The sequence below is a fragment of the Mercenaria mercenaria genome, chromosome 10 (assembly GCF_021730395.1).
Source record: "Mercenaria mercenaria strain notata chromosome 10, MADL_Memer_1, whole genome shotgun sequence".
NCBI lineage: Eukaryota > Metazoa > Mollusca > Bivalvia > Venerida > Veneridae > Mercenaria > Mercenaria mercenaria.
Genome location: NC_069370.1, coordinates 838,852 through 864,913, shown reverse-complemented (window position 1 = coordinate 864,913; position 26,062 = coordinate 838,852). Strand labels below are relative to the sequence as shown.

The 26,062-nt window shown below is 34.0% G+C and overlaps 1 protein-coding gene across 1 annotated transcript in view; it reads right to left on the bottom strand.

Moving 5' to 3' along the window:
- Positions 1–349: 349 nt before the first annotated feature.
- LOC123559948 (protein quiver-like) overlaps positions 350–26,062 on the bottom strand; it is a 33,430-nt gene continuing 7,717 nt past the window's right edge. The window contains exons 2-3 of the mRNA XM_045352120.2: positions 6,200–6,346; positions 350–3,847 (exon numbers count right to left, since the gene is read on the bottom strand). Coding sequence (XP_045208055.2) covers positions 3,618–3,847; positions 6,200–6,346 — 377 coding nt within the window. The 3' untranslated portion in view covers positions 350–3,617. The remainder of the gene's footprint in view (positions 3,848–6,199; positions 6,347–26,062) is intronic.

Sequence of the window (26,062 nt, the reverse complement as noted above, 5' to 3'; positions counted from 1 at the left end):
GCTTTGTAGTTATGATTATTTATATTGTTATTGTGAGTCACATTTAAGAATGTTAAAAGTGTAAGGGTATTATAAAGAGACTCAATGCACTTAACATCGCAAAAAACATTTGGTTTTCACTAACACTGCGTTTCTACTAACGCTTGCAACAGATACGTTTGGCGCAACGCACGTGCCGCACATGACGGCTAGAAGTATGGACACAGTTGTGAAAATTCGACCGAGTCTACTTCAGAAATGTTAAAGCACTCCAAATCAGATTGTTATATGTATTCACTGAAAATGTGTTCAATGAAGGGACATCTGGATTGTCATTCTAAAACTATGAAACAAAATATTCAAGAATACAGAATGTTTCTTTTCGTGTTTATTTTGATTTTCTTAAAACACAATGAATATCACATCATTCCCTTAAATTGGTTTGTTTGTATCTAAACCATACGCAAATAATATTTAAGATCTATATATCACAATATGTGACAATAATCCAAATTAGCAGACTTGACTTGCTGATATTTTTTAGTCAAGTTCATATCGAATGTCCCAAGAAAATATTTCAATTCGATCATATTCAATGTCCTTCAAAATATTTAAATTCGAATAATTCAAAGCACAAGAATAATAAGCTTTGAGACTGAATTAAATTCTTAATTACCTTCACACAGTGTAAAAACATATTCATATAAATTATAAACACATGCAGTAATCATTAAAAGGGCAACTGAAAAATGATAAAAAAAAGACTACTAAAACAATTCAGACACGTCCAAATAATAAAGTTACCAATATCAAATCGACTTTTAGCATATAAAATTGCTGCACTTTCTATTTTCAACAGTTATCATATTTTCGGATCAGGTAATGTATTGTCACTCTATGTTAAAAAAGTCGTCTGTTTATCACAATTTCGATATAAGCAAACACAAGTTCGTTCACATAAAGTAATATGTACTTGTTAGATGCTTGAAGCAACCCGTCTGTAGTATTTTTCCATTACAGCCTCTTTTTGTTGTGGGCCTACTTTGCTAATGCGTGGCTCTGAGGCTGTGTTTTAGGTGCTCTGTGCTTCCGAGAAATCTATCCTTACCTATAATCTTTCGATATTGCCCTATTCTATCTGACAGAAATACCTATTTTAGATTTAGAAGTCGGAAAATTGCATTGTGCTGTATAGCAATGCGGCTCTATTCATTTAATTACAATGGCAAAATTTATGTTCAAAATATGTTTAAAAACATGATATCATTACCTAAATGAAATAAACAAGTTTACTGTCACCTCTAACAGCCTATACAAACAGGTAAAACAGGAATGTATCATACAAATTTTACAATGAGGGATAAATGGATTATTTTCTGAAAAAATCATTGCAAAAATTTCACACAGGGTTCCAATATGATCTACAATTTGACCTTGACACAGAAATTGATAACGTAATGATGTACTCCATAACAAAGGTTGGATGTTTATTTACAGTCATACAGTTACATAAAATGTAATTAACTAATGGATCTGGTGATACAAGAATCTACAACGGAAGACGGTATTTAAACACAATATTTACCCTGTAAATACTTTGGATACATTGTATCTATTTTCATATTGTTATCGGAGCCGTGTATCTTGTCAACATGTTCATTAAAATGTTATTTACATGAAATGCTATAACACTGACTATTAGAAATGTATTGAATTATATGAAATTTTAAAATAAACTGAGGGTCACAAAATGTGACAGACGACATTTGCGTATTGGTAATTTGAGCCACACCATGAGAAAATCAACATAGTGCGTTTGCGACCAGCATGGATCCAGACCAGCCTGTGCATCCGCGCAGTCTGGTCAGGATCCATGCTGTTTGCTAATGGTTACTCTAATTGCAATAGGCTTTGAAAGCGACCAGCATGGATCCCGACCAGACTGCGCGGATGCGCAGGCTGGTCTTGATCCACGCTGGTCGCAAACGCACTATGTTGGTTTTCTCATGGTGCGGCTCATTTTAAGATAAGTCCTATTTGAACGAAAGCCCCATGGTACTTTCAGCTAAGATCCCGATATAGAAACACAAATGGGGTGTATTGTTGTGGCACTAGCCTATTTCATTCTACATCAGATGTATATTTCGGCAATCTAAGGTTAATATTGCGGATGACGGATTGAATTCGGCGTTATATAATTAGTCATTGAGCAAATTGATAATTTACTGAAACTGAAAAAGTAATATAGATATGCGTTTTAAGTGAGACACTTGACATCTGCATATCGATTAAAAAGTGAATTGATTTTAAGCTGAATTTTCCAATTTGACAACGTTCGAAAGTTAGTGTAACATACAATAACCTGTCTATACAGAATTTTTAGCTGTTTACATGACTATGAAACATCAAATTGTTTTCTCAAATATAACAGACGACAACTTTCAATGCAACTATAGGTGCAAAAAGTTATGATTAGATAAACGGGTCGAAATTGAAAGACTGTGCCTTTGTCAATTGTTAAAGAATGGTAAATGCAAAAAGTTTTGACACAGGAATAGAAAATACAATATCAATACTCCGACGCACGTTAATATCGTGCAACAATGATAATCTCCAACTGTATCATTAAATTAAAGACACAATGTTGTGTTTTTCTTCCATTGAGCAATATCAAGTGAATTTTGCAAGTTGTATCTGAGCACCACATTGAAACAAAAGCTGATCTCTGGCAGTCCATGTTCACAGAGGATCAGCACACGGAAAACATGACTTAGCCACATGCGCGAGACTTCCATGTCCATTCACAAGACCTGTTGCATTCTCGCCTACGCGCAACACGTGAAACTATTTATTCCAAAACTGAAAGGAAATTAGCTGCAATATTCTCTCCAGTGCTCTAATGTATTATCTTTATTGTAATCGATAACAACACATCGTCTGCACTATTTCTGTGACACAACGCTAAACTAAGAATGAAGATTCTTAGTTATTCAAGGACATGTAAAATTCTTGCACATATTGTTTCAGTGAACTGGGACATTCGTTTTTTTCATATTGTCTCGAAGTTGTTGTTGTTTTCCCCTTTTTGTCTACAGATCGAGACTTCCTGTCCTTTGCCATTGTGAGAGAAAAACGTACACAATTTTCGATAATTTGCCCTTAGTAACTATAACTGTGGTATACTAACGTGTAATACAGACACCAAGTGGGCTAAAATCTGCGTCATTTAAACGCTTGGCAAGAAAGTACCTCTCTAATGCACATGCGCTAATTATCGACCAACGCCTTAATACTGTATGCACTTTACTCTCAAGTAAATCTTTTGCATTGTATGTACATTTAACATGTTACACTCCTTCTTTAATGCAGCAGTAAGAACTTTCATGTTTTACACTCTCCAAACGATATTGCATATTTGGCAAGAGAAGATTCCACCAAAGAAATCTTGTGATACATGTAAATGTACAGAAGTTATTTGGGTCCATGTATATGAATAATACCTATTGAGCTCCCGTCTTGGTATCGTTTTTCTCATGAATATGTGCAATGGCTGTTTTCTGATTTAATATTTTGAACGTGATTTTCTAACACTGAAATGATTTACGTTTTAATTAAAAAAAATCTAATGGCGTGTTGTGCTAAACCAGTGACATTTCTCTAAACAAAATGAATAATATGGATATTGTTGTTAAAAGTGCCGTGCAAAATTTTCCAGCCAGTTGTCCAGTGTCGGCTGAATTACACAAATGTCTTCCACACATGCACAGGTACCCTTTTCCCTCGCGTTCCGAGCGACAGACGCCATCAATCATCATAATCTTGAAATCATTCAGTTTGTTCGAACAGGTCCTGTGCATATAGAGAACATCTGAAAGAAAATAAATGGAAGCGATATATTCTATGTTAACTAGATATTTCCATTCATAATAAGGATGCATTATGGATTGCGGGGTCGTGAGTTCGATCCCCGGGCGAGACGTATGTTCTCCGTGACGATTTGATAGATGACATTGTATCTGAAATCATTCGTCCTCCACCTCTGATTCGTGTGGGGAAGTTGGCAGTTACTTGCGAAGAAAAGGTTTGTACTGGTACAGAATCCAGGAACACTAGTTAGGTTAACTGCCCGCCGTTACATAACTGAAATACTGTTGAAAAACGACGTTAAACTCAAAACAAACTAGAACTGTCACAGGAGTGACTCATACCCCCACCATACGGTCTTGTCACAGATGAATGGCAACCATAAGGAATCTTAAAAATACTTTGGAGTACTTCATCCTGGGCTTCTACATATAAGTAATACTAGTATAATACTAGTATGGTAATACTAGTAAATATATCAAATCTCTAATATTAGAGATACACTAAAAGTGAATACAAACAAGTGTCTTACCGACCCATGTTACCACGGAAAAATGTTTTTACTTTTTACATAGGACTTATAATAAAAAAGTTAGAAAAATACCTAAAATATTGAAAATCTAAAAATAGGATTTCTAAAAATAGACTAATTCCTGGAATTTAAAAGAAACTCGGTACAAAGATTAAAAAAAGGTTACTTCCCTTTGGCTCTTAGCCAATCAGAATGAGATATAGTGAAAATACATCAAAATTAACCTTAAATTCTAGGTAAAAGGGGACACAATTCAAGAAAAATAGTGTCAGAGTTATGCACCTTGTGTCACATGATGTGGGTGATGAGGTGGAACATCTATTTTAAGTCTGAATCAAATCCATTCAGTAGTAATTGAGATATAGTGAAAATACATCAAAATTAACCTTAAATTCTAAGTAAAAAGGGGCATAATTCATGAAAAATTGGTGTCAGAGTTATGCACCTTGTGTCACATAATGTGGGTGATGAGGTGGAACATCTATTTTAAATTTGAATCAAATCCATTTAGTAATAACTGAGATATAGTGAAAATACAACAAAATTAACCTTAAATTCTAAGTAAAAGGGGACATAATTCATGAAAACTTGGTGTCAGAGTTATGCACCTTGTGTCACATGATGTGGGCACATGATGTGGGTGATGAGGTGGAACATCTATTTTAAGTTTGAATCAAATCCATTCAGTAGTAACTGAGATAAAGTGAAAATACATCAAAATCAACCTTAAATTCTAAGTAAAAAGGGGCATAATTAATAAAAAAAATGGTGTCAGAGTTATGCACCTTATGTCACATGATGTGGGTGATGAGGTGGAACATCTATTTTAAGTTTGAATCAAATCCATTTAGTAATAACTGAGATATAGTGAAAATACAACAAAATTAACCTTAAATTCTAAGTAAAAGGGGACATAATTCATGAAAACTTGGTGTCAAGAGTTATGCACCTTGTGTCACATGATGTGGGTGATAAGGTGGAACATGTACTTTAAGTTTGAATCAAATCCATTTGGTAATAACTGAGATAATAGATTTCGGGACGCGACGCGACGGGACGCGACAAAACTGACTCCTATATACCCCCCTCAAACATGTTTGGTGGGGGTATAACAAAACAAAAAACATGTAAATTGATATAGTCAAATGACTGAGGAACTACTTCGATTTAGTAACATTTGTGTCCATAGTTTTCACTAGACACTAATGTACAATAGCTTGGGGACAATGTCTGTAAGTCACCTACACTCAAAGAAAATGTAATATATGTGATGCATAAATATACTAACACATAAAAAACGGTTAAATTGTCATATAGATATTTTAACTTGCATACATATAACAAGTAAAAACACGTAGTCTCTCTACCAAATCTACTGGTATGTGTCTTCATACATGCCTGATATGTGTCTTCATACATGCTCTCTAGATGCGCATCATGTTATTAGACAAGTCTGAGGTGAGAGCTTTAATCTAAAACCGACACTTCCAGCAACACGGGTGTTAGCAATCAGTCACAACCTTGTCTTCACAATTACTGTAGCTGTTATCTGGCATTCTCTTGCCAGAAATTTAAGCTTACAGCCAAGCATGACAAATCATAGGAAATCATTTAACTTGACAAATTTCCAATTGCTGTGCCTTCCTTTGTTTGTATAGCGTAATAAGTATCAGTACCTTTATCTAGACTTAAAACATATTGTCACAGAATGATACGAATATAGATAACCATGAGATTAATGAAATTAAAAACAAAATCAATACCTCTTATTTCTATATTTTTGTATTCTTTTACGAAAACAATTAAACAAAAAATAATACATACTTTTATAATAATGTGTCCATTTTAAACAAATACCATTGTCACAGTCTATAACAGTGAGAGTCTTTCCTTTGTCTTCCTTTGGGTTCACAGGATCTGCGCATGTGCTGTTCTCTGCAGGACCAAAACAGTAATAACAACTAATTGGGTCTGAAAATTAAAAAAAAAAAACAGCTCTAAGTAATACAATCAATCTTTTGTGAAACTAATGTATACTTTCGGATATAACGAAATTGAAACCATATATTGAGTATGCAAACGGTGTTAAAAGCATATGAACCACCTGGGCATACATTTTTGTACTTTGACAATTACGCCTCATAAATCAAAAAGTGAAACAATATGAACAATTACTTTGTTGTACCGCTAGTAGATAACTAAAATCGCAAAAGTGCAATACATAACAAAAATTTTAACAGATGGAATAATGAACCTGCATATACTTGGATATTAAAGTAGAAACATGGACGCGTCGTGTTTTGTAATCATAATAATTTTAACCGTTTATTGTTCCCTTGTATTATGATATTTCTATAAAAGTCTTATGAATAAAACATCCAATTATGATGATTAAAACAGAGAAAGTATAGGAATATCAATTTTGCAAGCCATATATACTACGTCGTACTAAAATGCAATATATTTTAGCAATATGCTTTCTCTTGATTCCAAGTTTTAACTGAATGCTTGCTACATATTTGATTGTTCTGTCTGGTTTCAAACGATTATTGGGAAACTACTGCCGTTTTTTGTTACAAAATGCAGTACAGCATTGTCGATAACATGCGTGTATAATTTCTATGATGTATGTGTATACTCGGTAAGCACATTACATAAAATTTCTATGATGTCATTACATATAATTTCTATGATGTATGTGTATGCTCGGTAAGCACATTACATATAATTTCTATGATGTATGTGTATACTCGGTAAGCACATTACATATAATTTCTATGATGTATGTGTATGCTCGGTAAGCACATTACATATAATATCTGTGATACTGTTTCAAAATTGCTCTCTACATTCAAATATAACCATGGGGCAGAAGTTACTCCATTTCCAACATCAAGTAAGGAAGAGAATTAAAGGGCGAACGTCCTAGTTTGGACTGGAGGATTGCAACATATTACAATTGAGCGATTTCTATAGCAACATCCTGGTTAAAAATAATCTTACATAAATCAAGGATCTGTATAATGTAAGTAATTGAATATCCTTTGAATACTTTAAAATGAAAGTGAAATAGACTTTTTAATAACATTGTCAAAGAAATACCACACGTTTTCCTGAATACAATACTTTAGCCCTGAATTATGTTAGATAAAAATCGGGACAACATGTTTTATCACAAAATTGTTAATATTCCTATAAATTTTATTGCCCGACCGAACATGGTTCATAACCAAAATTGCATACATACATACTAAACCATATAGGTTGATACATTAAATTAACCCTTATCATGCTGGGCAGGCATGATTGATTCTGCCTTTGCGACCAGTGTAGATCATCTACACTGTTTGCCATTCAGTCAGTATCTTTTTGGTAAGCACCCCTTTTGACAGTTAATGGTACTGTCCAAATGAAAGATGGATAAGTTAATTATAGAAATTTAACAGGATAATGAATAAGCAATAACCAATTCTGGCAGCCGTGCAAAGCTTTATAACACACAATCAATCCTTTTAAAAGGACTGGATGAATTTCTGATTATAAGACAGGAAGATTACACGAGAAATTGATATTCTTTTTATATAGTTTTCATGGATAATTAATTATTCTGATTTCGTTTCAATAGATGGCGTGCTTCCAACATTTCCGTCAATATAATTCATTTGCTACTTGTCGTTGAATTATTAAATCACTTAAACAGAATTGCTCGACATATCGATAATCAGGGAACGTCAACATGATGAAATATTTAATATTTCTTCATGTTGGCAATTCCATATATTAAATAAATTAGTGGTTATAACTGAGATTATTTAGAAGGTAGCAATATATTTCCAAACCTTACTTCAAATGTTACATTGCTCTTTGGTGATTACTATTTAAGGTAATTCCAAAGCTTGGTACCAGTACTGTCATTTAAGCTGCATATTCATTAACCCTTACCCTGCTAAATTTCCATAATGAACTTGTCCATCGTTCAACTTGGACAGTACCATTAACTGTTAAAAGGTAATTATCAAACAGATACTGACTGAATGGCGAACAGTGCAAGCCATGATCAGACTGCGCGGATGTGCAGGCTGATCCTGGTCTGCACTGGTCGCAAAGGCAGAATCACTTGCCGCCAGCAGACTAAGTTTTAGAATATATTCCCCAACGTAGTAAATTGGATTTTGAACAGGTCTTAAATGTGTTTGAACATTTTTGCATTGAACAATCAAACCTTTTTAGTCCTACAGAACATTCGTTGATTGCCCAAACCAAGATGCAATATCTGAATTGATTTAGTACTCTAAGAGCAGTACGTGCTGCAGCTTATCTATGACGACAATGCCAGACTGGCAGTCTTAACTATTCGTAGTAACAGATCAAGTACCGCAGTTTTAACAACACAAAATAAGTTTATCCTTTCGGTGTTTATAGTGCAACGTAAACTCGTGCAACATGTGCAATAGATCTAACGGTAATTCTGTTGTCATAGCTGTCATAACATATCTCTGACTACCTGCCAAGGTACAAGACAATTACGTCAACATACATATATGCTATTACTATATATACTCCATCAATCTTGTTTGAATTGAAAAGAAAAAATATAGTTTTAGTTACGATCAAAAACAGGTGTGCTAAATGCTGTTTTAAAACACGCAACATAACCGCTACATTCAAAATTACAGATTTTTAAAAAATAAACATTTTACATTGATCCATAGAGAAGGAATTTTTAATGATCTTTATATTAATTGACAACTGCAATTACATTTGCATCCCGAATTTTCAACTTAAGTCATGGCATTTTCAAAATTGTTACTGCCAAATCTCGTTTCTAATAACAAATACATGAGCTAAACAGGACTCAGTGCATCAAATATATTTTCAGTGTTTGCTGCGATTCTCCACACTCCCTACAGACACACAAATAATACACAGTAGAAGCCAATATAATTCAGTTTTTGCAATAAAGCATTTTGAAATTAGTATTCGGCATCTAGCAATTAGAATAGCGCACCAGCCTTCCACAAAGTCACAGCCTATAGAAAGCATTCCACCTATTTCGTATATACACAAAACAATAACTGTTTTTCTTCCCAGACTGACTGATTAGTAAATAAATATCATGCTAATCGGCAGGTTTCATCAAAACATTGTTCTATTAATATTCTGTTATAACAGGACTTCATAAAATACACCTGTGTGTCATTAACGAAAACATCACTTTATACAATGATTTTGCTGCTTATAAATTGTCATTTTGTATATATGTTTGCATTAACAGTATACAAAATAAACTATACAGCCTGATGTGATGAAAATGCTGCAGTATTAAATCGATGTCAATGTATATACCCAACAGATTCAAGACCGTTCACAAAATATGTAGAAATTTTGGACTGAAGGCCCTCCTGTAATTAATTGCACGTTGTATGTTGAATTGTCATAAAAGTAATATATGCTCGGCGAACCTAAATTTTGGACATGAATAAATATAAAAAAGAACAACAACAAAACATCAAGGCTGAATGGCTAGTCGGCTAATGATTGATGTACTGACAGTATAGTCTACCAGTTTCAGTTTGTTTTTAGTTTTTTTTCTCTTAAATTTCATAACACAGCTCGATATTTACCCAAAATATTATATCGGATACGATTACACTTTCTCATTGAACATATATTTACAAATTGTGATGATACGAAGACATTAGCAGCAATTGCATATCTGACTTGAATTTACGGTTAAATTACCTCTTATTTAAATCTTTTCATAAAAAATTGTTTCATTCGCCAACATAGACGATTACTTCATTCAAAAACTACAAGAAATACATTATGTTCGCGATTTGTTTATTTCTCGAAAATAAGAATTAAAATCATTTTTAATATCTGTAGTAACTAAACAAACCAGTAAGAGCTTCTTCGTTACTGACTGCAAAATTCATGTGTGTGTGTAGAAACCCACGCAAAGTTTATAGAAATCAACGATGCGTGTATACGTTCAATGTGGAGATTAAGCTGATCGGATCGCTATTACCTATGCATTCAGATGATCAGATTTGTTTAAAAAAGCATGTGTGCATTTCTGTAATTTTATATACGTTAGAAATTATTAGCATGCGTATTTGCATTATTCTATACGTAATTTACGCTAATACGCATCTTATCTGAGCCTGTGAACTATTTTTGTCTTTCGCTGATTTACGCAAGCTTTGTAAGCTGCGCAATTCATAAAATGCACATTATGCTTAATGATTACATCGAGTATTGCACAATACAGTCATAAATATGACAGATACATCGTATATTGGTCATAGCAAAGGAATTCACGCAACTAATTTCATTCTTGCAGTGAACTGTTTGAAGTTGAGAATCTATGGAACTACATCGCTTCACTGTGTTATTTGGTCATTTAGACTTAGAGAATCGCTGGATAGCAAGGACTCGTCAAAACGATTACATCGTTTAGCCGACTCAAAAACAACAAAAATAAATAACCGGGCGGACAGACGAAAGGACAAGCCGACAAATATATGTGCCCACAATTTTTCGCTCAATGCGACAAAGTATCCGCAGCATTATTTATCAAAACAACTACCATTTTCAGCGGTGATATGAAATAACCAGCATTTTATCATAATCATCCTGTTTTAGCGATTTATCAGATAGAATAAACGTTTATTGTCAATACAATGACACATGAATTTGACCTTGAAATGCACCATTTTTCTATTGTAACATTGCATGCAATTGTGTAGTTTGACAAAGACCGCAATGTTTGATATTTCAAGATATCTAACTTTATTAGATTGAATATAATGTCATGTGCTGAAGAACGTCTCTAATTTAATACATTTAATACGCAGACAGTTTAAAAGAGGCCCTACCAAATGTTTACGAGGATGCAACTTGAAAACTGCATATGTAACTGTATGACACAAAAACACTGGGACACAAACAATTATAACGAAATCAAGAACACAGTCTTCAAGCACATTTTTATATTTCGAGGTAAAATCAGATTGTAGTAATGACAAAATGGATAGCGTAGCTAACTTAAAATTTCCGCTGTATGAAGTGAAAACAATACTGAAAGACTTTTGAAAATTTTCATTTGTTTACATTTGCGATCAAATTGAAACGTACAAGAAGTATAGGTTCATTCTCTGTGCTCTTACAACCTACATAATAAAATTTGCGAATATGATATTTTTTCATCGTATATAAATTCTCCATCATATAAGTAACGGAAAATGTCGGTAAATGTACCAGTAAAATAGACTTTTCCGTCATTTTACTGATATAACCCGTTATTCCCAATTTCATTTATGATTCTAGTTCATGTACATGTACCAATGTTACATAGGTTAGAACTGGCAAATTTGGAATTTATTATAATATACATGTACTGTTCTATTTCACTCTACGGTACGGATGATTACATTTAAGGAGAGAATTTCTTTCCATGGTTCATGCGAATTGAACAACAGATTAACCATGAACCACTAGCACAATTCTGCATGAACTATGGAAACAAATTCTCTCCTTACATGTAATTTGAGGTACAAAACTCAGTCGTCTTTTGAAATTAAGGTTTCTTTCTTGAAGTCAATAAAAAGTCATGACTGATGATTCTTATAATCATAACTTATCTATACATTTTGCTTACATTCCAAATGTAATATTTTATCATTTTCATAGCCATACATACTCTGCTGTAGAGTTTACGTGTATTAGATATTAGTCCTTGTTTAAAATGGGTCAACTTATTAGTATTCTTATTATATTTGTCTTACTTTGTAAACATACTTCATGTTAGGACTTTCTCTGAAAATGTCACATGTTCTACTCCATGCATGCATTGAAATAGTTTGGCTATAAATGTAAATGTGTTTAATGCCAAATAAATGATATGTTATCATGTTATCATATCATGTATCATGTTTAAAATGGGTCAACAAGTGAAGGCAATTGTTTGAAATGTGACTGTCATATTAGATCTTAGTCCTTGTTTAAAATGGGTCAAACAAGTGAAGGCAATTGTTTGAAATGTGACTGTCATATTAGATCTTAGTCTTTGTTTAAAATGGGTCAAACAAGTGAAGGCAATTGTTTGAAATGTGACTGTCATATTAGATCTTAGTCCTTGTTTAATAGATTAAACAAGTGAATGAAATTTTTGAAACGTGGCTATTATGTTAGATCTCTGCTCTTGTTTTATGGGTTGAGCAAGTGATGGCGATTGTTTGAAATGCGGCTATTATATCAAATATGTGCCCTTGTATGAGTTAAACAAATGAAGGCAATTGTTTGAGAACTGTAGGTAATGTATGATAAGGCAAATTATTGATCCCCCTTGAATATTACATCCCTTTCTCTATAGAAATCCTACCAAAGACACTTGCATCACAAAGCTGTGGTCTAGACTATAATTGACTTATTCTGTTGATCCTGTGATGAATAGTGCAAGCTATTTGCAGTATTTGCAAGTTATTTTCAGGAAATCAGGATGTCGATGATAAAATCAAGGTTCCTGAAAGAAATTATAGAAAACATAAAGATGACACAGAGCATTAAATGTAAACAACATGTTGATTTTGAAATACACATCTGCGTCATACAAATTTCTCCGGAGTGCGAAGTAAATAAAATCTATAAGAGGATTCTCTAGAAGCAAAGAACGCAGTCAAACAAAACAGTTTCATTGAGATCATGAAATGTACAACACTCCTCATGTCACCGGAAGTGGTTTTAACGGTGGAATCCTATGATACAAATATATGAATGGACTCCATGACCCCAAAGGACCAGCAAATATAACTATACTCCGTCCAAATATGGGTATGTAATAATTTGTAATGTCTAAACATGCATGAAAACTCTATGTAATGCTTTCATAATGCCAACTGGATGAACGGCGTATATTCAAGCAGTTTATGTGTCTTTATACTGAATCATTATGATTAAATACTTATTTACTTGTAACTTGCGACACATGTAATTTGAAGGACAGACAAAATAAAATGGGTAACCTTTATGCGAAGGGTTTTTTAGGACTAGAGATAATGCAATATCTAGTTGTAAGAATTGGGTCTTTAGTGTAATAAGAACTTTCATAGAGTTTAAGTTAGAGCCATATCGCAATAGTCAGTTAATACTAGTAATATAAAAAGAAAACTTTGTGGTCACATTTCTTACAAATACTGTAATCAGCACTACAAGCGGTAATTGTAGAAACAATGTTAGAACTTACTGTCTCTTTTTCAAAGTGTCATGTGGTTTTACCTCGCTCTTCTAGAGCAGCAGTAGCCAAATTTAGACTTAGAGTAGCCCCACTTATGTTAGAAGCTTGGAGATATATGAATTTGTCGTTTATTCTTTTTGTATTGGGTTTGAAATGCTGTGAAAGAGAAATGCCTGATCCTAGATACCGTTGAGGTGAAATAATATATCTTATATCTATATATGTTCCCTTGTTCTTATTATGTATATGAAATAATGAACCCAAGATTCAGACATTGCATTGCCATATTCAAAACAAGTTCTGTTAAGGTGTTTAAGCGTGAAAATTACGAAATGAACGTCATAATTTTCAATGGAGAAGAATAGCGCGAGTGTAAATGTTTGCTATTAGGCGCGCCTGTAACGTGAACATCTTACATTTATTGTTAGATCAATTTTGGTGTACTGGTACAGTGATCCCCGCACACCTATGAGAAAAAGGTTCGAATTTAATACACGACTCTTGTAATCTTTGTAATGTAGAAAATTCGGATTTTGATTTATCACGGTAACAATGATAGCTGTTTTAACAGCAGTTATTTAGCACGTTATGAGCGTAAATAGAACAAACGGTTTCAAAGTTCTTTAATAATCATCGATTGTGGTCGTTTTTATTAATTAATTTTCTTACTTGATATTTTTAAAAACTATTAAAATTATGCATTTATTAACAAAGTACTTGAGTGATACATAATTGATGAGTCCTCGCCACCATATTGCAGCCGAAAATTAGGAGTGGTTGCTTCCTTCTAAATTTATGTTAACCAGACATTCCCAGATGGACGTTATGTGGTTCATACAAATATTGATAACTTATAGCAACGATTTTCCGTCACATTTACTCTGATAAAAGATCGGAGTAAAACATTTTCTTAAAAACAAGGATGAATATCCAACAGGGAAAGCCACGTTCTAAAAACGCAGCCTCTCAAAACGTAAACCCAGCACGCGAACTACATATCATAGAGTCCTCCACCTGTTCCGTCAGATACAATCAATAGGAAAGCGTAGTGTCCAAGCTTACACCAAACATGCGGTGTGTCTCAAAACAGTTGGGTCATAACCTCTTTGAATAAAAAACCTCATTTATTATGACAATCCAGTATTCTGCAAAATATTCACCTTAAAAGCTTTACGATGCCTTTCTAAGACGATGCCTTCTGCACAATACTTGTGCAGTCTGTGCGAAGGAGACTTTGCAGTCAAATCCTATGTCTTTACAAAGGTGCTTTTCAATCAAAGTTCTATAAAAAGATCAACAGATGTCTGTAATACAAAAAAAGGATCTCCTGCAACATTCTGTCTGCTCCAGTGCATCATGTTAAAACTGTTCTGAAATTACCACAGTCTGATAATTCTAATGTCTAAAAAGTATCTTAGAAGTAAGTCGTAAACTTCGTACGCCATAGGTTACCCTTAAGGGTTCCAAAATTATTCTTCAGTCTTTGAGAATTACATGCGACGCAAATTAACAAATTAACCTATTTCTTCTCACTACTCTTCAAAGACTAGTATGGCATTATTAATGCATTCAAAGTGTCACCTGATAAAATGATGTTTTATTTCATCATTTGAGGACCCCCTTTACCGGAGACAAAAGAAAATGCTGATTATCAAAACGACATAACCACGTTAGCTAAAACCTTTAGCTAAATACATTTTGCATAGCATCCCTTTGCTATAATACTTGATGGTTTGATGGTATAATTAGACATTTCCATAATTAATTTGAATTATTCGTATTTTTTATTCACAATAAAACGCTAATTTTTACCTATTAAATAAATGAATATTGTGTCCATTACCTTTTCGTGTGGAGATATTGCAGCTTACATATAGACAAGACAATGTGTTATTGTCAGACTCGGACGTTTATTATTTACATCACATTCTTTTGTTTATAATTCAACACAGTTTTACATGGTTACTCCAAAATTTTATGTATTTTCTCCTCTTTAGTATGTTTACCTTAGTCAATAATGTGACAATGCGTTTGCCGATACATTGCTGCATTTTTTTAAATTAATCTTATATTACATTATACTGGATAAATATAGCGCCCTTTTCATGATAAACACGTTCAAAGGCGCTTTATATAGCGCAAAGGCGGCCACTCGCGGCGCCAAATTCATCAGTGTGACAGACCGAGAAAAGGCCCCCAGAACAGAGAGGGAGAGAGAGAAAGTGAAATCCTTTACAGGCCTGTCCGACTAACTTAGCCTAGCTCTTTGCGAATAGCCTGATTATTTTCGTGCCTGGTGTATAGCACCGATGCACTCGAAGCCGCCCTTTCCTGGGAAGAACCAGTACTGGTAGTAACATTTAGGGCTCATTATACATTGATGGTCTTATCCCATCTCTAACAACGCAATATAATCGTCTGCAGCATGTGCAAATCTAACAGTTAGTTGTCATGGCACATTCTCTGACAGTCTGCTAGGATACAAAACAAAAGCATTAACATGTATGTGACAACCGTCTATTAGGCGTACATGTTGAGATAAGGAAAGGAGCACTGCTTACGGCGGGCATGTAACAAATTTGATGGATAAAAAATGCAGGCTTGAAAAATATAAATATTTATTAACCAGTATGCTTCATTACAATATAGTACTATTAACACTGGCAGTATCATCATCACATCACAAAGCACTGAGTAACATCCGTTTGATGTTTCGTGAAATTATTATAATCACATACAAATTGAGTTTAGGTAAAAGTGTTGATGATAGCACTGAAGCATCTAATTGATGTCCATATATTCGTTTCATTGATTTAAATTAACGCAATCACCCTACAAGCTGCGGAAATGATAAATTGAAGCTTCTAAACGAGTTATTGCATACTGTGAGATACACTGCTTTCACCCCAACCAGTGAAATCTAGCCACAAGTAAATAATATTGATAGCCAAGGTGGTTAAAAACAGAAAACATTGCAATTTATAGGCTTTTCCTAGCACAACTTATTTCCTCTGTTTGTCATATACCAGCCTGTTTTATGACACTTGTTTCGTCTGTCTGTCAATCCGTCAGTCACAAAAGTTAGATCTTGCATTAACATTGAAAAGTACATGAAACCTTGCTTAGAAATAGTGGGTAATTTGAAGATAATATGCAGATCCTTGAATTAAGTTTCAATGTAAAAGAATATGGCCCAAATAACAGCAAGTCTGACTAATGCCCCTTCAGGTAGTCGACTACCATTGCTTTTTTTCAAAATTACAACCAAGTATTTCTGATTGCTCCCTACAGGAAAGTGGGAAGAATTCATAATGAGCTGCTTTGATATTGGTCCTCTGGCCTGTTTTGTCGGGCCCTCAACCTTTAGCCTGCTGGCGGCAAGTGATTATGCCTTTGCGACCATTGCAGACCTGATTAGCCTGCACGGACGATCATGGTCTGCATTGTTCGCTATTCAATTTGATATTTTTCAGTGAACACCCCTTTGAATAATGAGTGGTACTGCTCAAATTGAATGATGAACCAATCCATTTCAGAAATGCAGCAGGATAAAAGTACCACAAAAGACGAACACGATGTAATATTTCAACAGTCTGAATTCCTAGATTGTTCCCAGACAAGCTAAATGATGATGTTGAAATATTTTTATTGCCAACTATGCATCTACTTTATACACAGAGGTAAATTTAAAAGGACTGAAGAGAAGCCATAAAATTAGTTTTATGGTTCAATCGAGCATTTCATAGACAGTTATCATTGTTCTGATCTCCTAAATGCTTATTGTTTGAATGCTTGAGTGAGCCAAGTATGATAAAAAACCGGCGAATTACAAAAATTGCCTAAATTGTCTCTTCAAGACAATCCTAATGGCATAATCAAACTGATTTGCACCAGCTTAACGTGGAGGAAATTTAATCGTGGTGCGTCTTGATATGACTTCATCTTCAGGAAAAAAAACATAATCTAATTTCTGAATCTCTTTCTTGTTAAACTAAGTTACTTTTCAGCAACAAAGCGTATGAATACAATTCTCAGGCAACGAGCGTTATTCCGTAATATCGATCACTAAGAAAGCCAAAATCCTTGGACAGTCAGAGTGATAACAAGTACATGTGTCCTATAATCGCACATTTCATCTCCGTCGTGTCACTGATAACTAATTTTCTTTTGACCTCGTTCAAAGAAAATATTTGTTATTGATATTTGCAAAAATACCTAATTTATATTGAATCTGTTTCTGAAAGGTAGAAATCGTGCGGAGATTTTCACTAAAGCTAAATTAGTTTACCCTTACATTTTATCTTTTACAAACTCAGAGGGGTTAATTGGCGGTTGTCGCACAAGGAATCGCCTAAATTACCTGACGTTTTATACCTATTACTAATCCAGTATAGCCGTCATTTCGCGATTTCCAGCATTTTTTCCATTTGGAAGGAGCACGCCCTTACTGTTTTAACGAGAAGTGGCATGCAAAGTATTTCGTATAACAAGAAAAGCAGCGATTTCTCTGAAAACTACTCAAAACATGTATGGATATTGGATTGTACCATCGTGATGATTAAAAAAATGAACACTTGTTATATCCAGTATTAACACGACTATATAAAATATATCTGAGTATTGTTGACGAAAACATCACTTGATAAAATGCTTTGGTGTTTCACACAAATAAAACCACAAATGTATTGTCATTAGGTAAGTTATGTTTGCATGAATATAAAACGTCTGATAATGGAAGTATTTAATCTATCCATGTATACACTACATGTATATTGATTTAGAATTAACATGATCAAACCACTAGCTGTAGAAATAACAGACTGGAACGTTTTTTTGAGAGTCATTGTGTTGGTACTGATAATAATACTGGTACAAATAATAAGAACATTTCTTTCTCCCCTATTCATTCCAACAAGTGACATCTGGCCACTAACAATATGTATGCCTTCCAAAAACAAAAGACCCTAAGCCGCGGTAACATGTAATGCTTCCCTACTTAATGATAAACACCAGAATACAACATATATCATCTTTCGGATTGTATAGCGTAACGAAAAAACACATCAAACGTTCCAAAATGTATGCGCTCTCCTGATTATTATTCTCTTTTCTTTCATTTTTACTTCAATGTCTGTCTTAATTCTACATCTTTAAGCATAAAGCCACACATTCTCTGACGAACAACTCTCTAATGGAGTAATAAGCATCATACCGCAAAACAATGACAGGACACTCTTGGTACGTTATCATGACATTTTTGAAGAGCAGAACGAGGAAATGGTCTTACTGTATAATTTCACTATTCAAAGTTTGTGCAACAGAACATGCTGAAGACCCAGTATTAGGCAGTTCTTAAAGCCCACTTAGATGTTTGTCTTTTGGTCCTAAATTGTACTTATCTTGTTGACAAACCTTCTGCAAGGATATTGGGTTCATGTGTAGGTTTCTTTTTTACACTTATTTAAACAAGCATTTATGTGTTTACATGCCATCCCTTTTGTTTCCTTTGCAAGTGTTCAGACAGGTCGTCACTATCAAAATTTGTCAAAATTGTCTGTTGTCGATATCAAAGTTCTTTAACTGATTTTCAAATAAATAGGATCAGGTTAAGATAAAAATTGGTTCTAAGTCACCTCTCACTCAAAGAAAGTTAATTTAATATACTGCCTTTTCTGTAGATTGAACAAATACTCTGAGAAGAGCAATCCGCAGCTATCTAATGCCGGGAAGAAGGAATATAAATTGGTTTTATCTTTGTCATGGTATTCCTTTGATTACTACTTTGTTATCTGACAATTCGGTGAACTCATCAACTTTTTAAATGCCCACATAATTTTTCTTTCGCTTATCTTTTTCTCGCCTTTTTACGAAGCGTTTTGTTCATAACATCAGTTTAAATTCTACTCTGATTGACTTAAAACTTAGAAACAAAATAGAGTTGTATTCCATCAATGTTTTATTTTACCTTTGTCACTATCAAAACTTAGTAAAAACGGGCTTTTAGGAATTCTCTTAGCTTAGATTACTTTTACTTAAAGTATCATATAACGTATAGCAGGAAAAAGGTTGGAAAAGCATTTGTGCATAATTAACCAGATTAAAATTTTTGCCATTGACTGTTCGTTCACGGTTGCCAATCGTGTTAATTTACTTGTTCATGCCGTCTTCATTATTTATATAATTGAATTATCTCATACTTATATTTTTCTTCAAATTATGCATTTCTAACTAATATTCCTTACACAAAAATATAAGTAAATATGACATATCGTGATTAAAACGCTCTTACCAAATGTCTAGCGGAAACATTTCTATGTAAGGCTTCACTAGATTATCTGATGCAGGCCTTTTTTTCAATTTGGGAATGCCACCGACACCGGTGGAATTGGGAAAATGCTCTCGGAAACTGTCTTAATTGGGACAATTTGCAAATTACCAAAATCTACATAAATGTGTTTTTGTGTGAAATATTAATGAATTGCATTTCAGTATTTGTTCAACAGTATGATAATTTACCTAAATATACATACAAATCAGCAAAACTATCTTAAAACAGCAAAAACCATAAAAGGTATAATCATTTGGGAATTTTAAATTCAACTTTGGGAAAAAAAACATACTTTTTTGCATTGGGATTACCTCCTTTAACAGGAGGTAGATTTATAGCGGAAAAAAGCCCTGTGATGACAGAAAATTCTAAGAGTAGTATTATGATTAGGAAGTCGGTCGAAGCGTGATTTATGCTTCAAATTGTCTTTAATGTGTTTAGCGCATGTCGCACATAGAAAAGTAAACGATAGTGAGTAAAAAGACAATGCATGTATAACATCAATTTTTCCCGGCCGCAGGTGAAGGTCATTTAACAGCTAATTAAAACTGTACATTTTTTTGATTGGTGGATGAAAAATTCCATAGGTTTTCGAATGAAACGGATGATATTTTCTTAAGGGTTAGACAGTATAATCCGCTGCAAGACGTCTGTGCGGCCGTTAATATTTTTTAAAGATATTTCCTGTTTGATCTGCTTCCGTAAATAAGCAACAATAAATCTTTTTCTTTTTAAGGAAAATACTTAATTAGGTAATTTTGTGTCATAAAGTGTAAAACGTCATCAAAAGAATAATATAAACTAGAGTTGTCACAGGAGTGACGAATTATACCCCACAATATGGCCTTGTCACAGAACTAAGCCAATGTCAAAGCCAAACTTGCTTGACTTTTGACCTACTGACTCAAAATCAATAGAGGTCATCTGCTGGTCATGATCATCCTCCCTATGAAGTTTCATGATCCTCGGCCCAAGCGTTCTCCAGTTATTGTCTGGAAAAGGTTTAAATGTTCCAGTTCACTCTGACCTTTGACCTTTGGAACTCAAAATCAATACGGATCATCTGCTGGTCATGATCAACCTCCCTATGAAGTTTCGTGATCCTAGTCCCAAGCGTTCTGAAGTTATTGTCCGAAAACCGTTTAAATGTTCCGGGTCACTGTGACCTTGACCTGTGACCTACTGGCCTCAAAATCATTAGGGGTCATCTGCTGGTCATAACCAACCTCCCTATCAATTTTCATGATCCTAGGCCCAAGCGTTCTCAAGTTATCATCCGGAAACCATTTAATTGTTTCGTGTTATTGTGACATTGACCTTTGACCTACTAACCTAAAAGTCAAACTTGACCTGCATTTCATAATGTGCATTTCAACAACTGTGTACCAAAATTTATGATCCTAGGCCCAAGCGTTCTCAAGTTATCATCCGGAAACCGTGTAACTGTTCAGGGTCACTGTGACCATGACCTTTGACCTACTGACCCCAAAGTCGAACTTTACCTGCATTTTATGAAGTTACACATGTGTACTAAAATTTATGATCCTAGGCCCAAGCGTTCTCAAGTTATCATCCGGAAACCGTTCCACTGTTCAGGGTTACTGTGACCATGACCTTTGACCTACTGACCCCAAAGTCGAACTTGACCTATATTTTCTGATGTTACACCTGTGTACCAAAAATTATTTAAATCGGTCAAGCTTTTCATGAGTTATCATCCGGAAACCATGAAAGCCAACGGACCGACCGACCGACCGCCAAGCTCACTCCTATATACAACCCCCCCCCCAAACTTCGTTTTGTGGGGGTATAAAAATGATGATTCGGACTGGAGAGTGGGAAGTGTCTCATTAGCGTTTACTTTTTCCGCAAATTTGAGCTTTGATCGCCTTCGGTACCTAAGTTAGGTATTTTAGCCCCGGGTGTCTCTACTCTCACAGAAAGAACACCCATTCGAGAAATCATTACCTATATAATCATCATAAATAACCAGTTCAATATAAATGCTAAAAAAGTACGTAAAAGTACTGTCTCTGCCACTAAAGCTTATATAATAGGGTTATTATAATAGCAGCTCGATCTCGATGCTGTATTCGGCTCGAGTGGATTTTGCAAGACTGGATCTCACGAGGCGCGCAAGCGCCGAGTGTGATCCGTCCTTGCAAAATCCACAAGAGCCGACTCATACAAAATCCCATATCGAGCTACTGTTGTAATGACCCTTTTATTATATACCTCTGTCTTTTCGTTTGTTGTTCAGTTATCGAACGAAATTTTTATTGTTTGTCGACGTTGAAATAGAAATGAGTGAAGTTTTGAAGGTTTTGTGTGCGCTATTTATAGAACTGTGTCAGGTCATGAATATTAAAAGAAAATAGTCCGGCAACATACAATACAAAAGGTACAATACGAGATTTTTTCTGCCTGTTCATATTTACTTGTGAAATACAAGCAGTATTTTCGACAGAATTTATATAGGTATATAATAAATGCTTTTACTAACAGTGTGGAATTAATATCTGAGGTTTTTTGCTCATTTTATTTGTTCAACTGGACAAAAAACCCGCGATTTATCTATAAGTAACCAACTTTAATAAGCCGTAAACTGAATTAACTTAATATCATAAACAGCCTTACGATATATTATAACTGATATTCTCATTTTAATGGCACCTGTACTTGATCCCAAAAGCCATGCACCATTCATCCAATTGTAATATAATACGTTATTGTGCAGTTTGACAAAGAATATGCTGCAATGACAATGCTTTTAAAATGCCAATGACAGGGAATACAAGCAAGATCAAATTGTAAAAATATAAAAATAACAAATCCTCAACGGCATTTTTAATCCAATTTCCAGACAGTTTTGAATGAGGTTCTGCCAATTTGTCATGATTTTTTTTTCAAATTTGAAAAATTCTTCGTTCTTGAAAACTGTACTAAACATTTTAAGTGCACAAAATCAAGAGTAAACTATAATGCTTGAATAAATAAATAATTTCTTGTAAACGTTTTATGAGTTGAAATACTATCTCGCTGTTTCACAGAATCAAATGTTTACAGAACAATAAAAAGTATGCCGGTACTAATTTTCATATGGTTAAAGAATATAACAAACGTCCTGAAATAGCAGTTTCTGACGTCAGTAGAAATTTCTAAACACATCCACAAACCAGAAGTATCTTTTAAACAAAGAAAACAGAAAGTTTTCTAAGGTAAACATAGTTTAGTTGCTTTGGTAACCGGTTCCATTTTTTACAGATTCTGCCTTACTTTATTCCAACGTGTCTGCTCTATTGTTTATTAAAGAAATTCTGGAGTTAATAATAGATCATTATGTCAATGATATAGTAAATGTAACTTAATCAAATTATCTATTATCAAACTAAAGTCCAGGATGATGACATACACTGATTCTAAAAATAACATGGAAGAATTTATTTTGCTATATCTGTAGATTATCGGAGTGTAATACAAATATGAGGATACGAGTCCCCCTACTGTGACCGTGCTTGAAGAATCGGTCCAGCTTTGATAAGAAATCAATCACTTTTTGGCCCAAAAGTTTAAAGTAGACTGGTTTACAGGTTATCGATCACAAGCCTGGAAATAACGGCAAGAAAGAATTCTTTTTACCAAAAGTTCAATTATTTTTCTTCTTTAGTCAATTAAGTCAAATAACGCCCTTTCCGGCAAAAAGAAATCTGATTCCTATTCTTTTTTTGGTTAAAAATATTTACACAAACTTAACATTCGAAGCACATCTGGTGAATTTCCATCCATAGATTTTGCTTCCTCAGCAACATAAGCGATCTTATTACACCTACAGCATGTTCGTTACCGATGGCACAAGTAAAAGAAGATAGTTCTATATCTTATTAATACAGCGCGCAGAAATAACTCGTCATTTCATAAACTGGATTGCTTTTAATTTCGCTATCGAATGTAATTCCTAATTTGAGAGCATTTCAATATTTTCACCATACGAGACAGTACTTAGACACAGTTATACCATATAATCAAATTGATAGTATATACCAATGCCGTCTCCCAAGCAATCACTTGACTCATTCCAAAAGACAAATAGACTACATGCTGAGGTGTATCTAGCCTGGCTCCCTGGCTGCATGGTTATTTTTTATATAAATACTGCAGGCAAAACAAGAAAATCTTAAGCCTCTAAAATAGCACATTTTATCTGATGGCTGAACCATACATGTTCGGAGCCAGGGGCAATAAAAATGTCAATGTAGAAACAACCTACTGGAGTTACTACCTCTTACTGAATAAACTTATATAGGCCTATATATGTAAATAAGAACAAACATAGGGACGGGAGCCAGTCTGAGGTGTATCCATTGTAACAGCATTAGATGCTTTATTACTGGAGCAAAAAAATTAAAACCACCCAAAGAATTGATGAGAACTTAATTAAGTCTCACAACATTTTTATAGAAATTCAAGCTCTCATACTAATACGGGATTAACCACAAAGGAAGCTGCCAGGTTTTATTAAGAATATAGAACGGCACTTTATTAATCCACTGTGTAGAAAACAGAGATTATAAAACATATCTGCAGGTACAGCCATGCGCTATAATGCACAATTTCTTTCCTCAAATCATCTGCATTAATTAGCTTGGCAACAGAGCACACAGACGACAATTAAGCACATAAAATATACAAATATAACTTAGATTTCCTGATATATCTCCTTATCGTGCTTTTGCTGATTATGATTGAAACCATTTTGAAACCATATTAGTATAAATAACACAAACTTAAGCACGACACATGGACTCTATGAAACTATATTAGTATAAGTAACAAAAACTTTAGTATGACACGAGAACTCTGGGAAGTAATATTAGTGTAAGTAAAACAAACTTTAGCATGATATGTGAACTTTATGAAGCCATATTAGTATAAGTTTTTAACAAAATTTACGTGAACTTTATGAAACGATATTAGTATAAGTAGCGCAAACTGTTCTTTGTTGTTGGACAGAAAACAAATACATGTATCTGGTAATCTGAAGTACTTTACGTAATAAAATACATTTCTAAACTGAATTAAAGTCTTATAGGTGACATTAGGGAATTGTTGCATAAAATTGTAAATGACATTGAAATCGATCGTAACTGAATTGTGTTTGAGCATTACGTGATTTCAAGTAATTTGGCACAATCAACCTAGTCGAATGTCAATAGATTTCAAATTTACCTAAAGTAGACATTTCATAAAACTCATAATGATAATGTAACTTTTAAACATTCACAACACTATCTTATTCATTTAAGTTTTTTTTAATTAATTCAAAAGTGACAATGAAATATTTCACAGATATAGAAAGAAATATAAAACCCTTCCTATCATTATAAACGTATTAAACTTCACGGCCAATTTAGTCTCAAAGTCCCCGTCTGGATTCAAATCCATATAGGTATATATATAAAGCGGACAGGTAAACTTAAACCGCAAAATATACTGTAGACATTAATCCCAATATCTTTCAAATGGATAGCTGATAATAAACTGCAAGCTATTATACGGCATGTCCAAGGACCAGTATCCATTACATTTCTCCCATTTGAAATAATTAGTTGTCAGTGTCATTGTCCCATTAGATGAAATTCTTTGTTGACGTCTTAGAACAAAACAATATTGTTATACAACAAACACGTCTTATTCTTTTGAGACAATCTGACCTACTTTTAATTTAACAACTTCTCTAAAAGACTAAAATCGTTATTGACAAACTTACGTGTCTGATATTAATTAATAATCAAAAAACAGTCCATTACCTTGCGCATTTATAGTTATCACGGTTAAAATTGCGGTGACAAGTAAATCTAGCGTTCATCAGGCCTCATATATAACATGTGTATCATGAAATGAGAGTATTAAAGAACTGAAATTGAACTGGAAAAGTTGGATTTGGATGAACTTGGAGCTGAATCACTGGATCACTGTCATAAAAGGCTAAGGCTTTACAAAAGTGGAACTTTATTAGCGCATAGTTCGTACATGTATGTGTAATACTTATTACCATTTTGTATTCCTGCATGGTTTGTCTTGTTTACAGGTTGAACAAAGTAAAGCAATATACATGTACGTATCC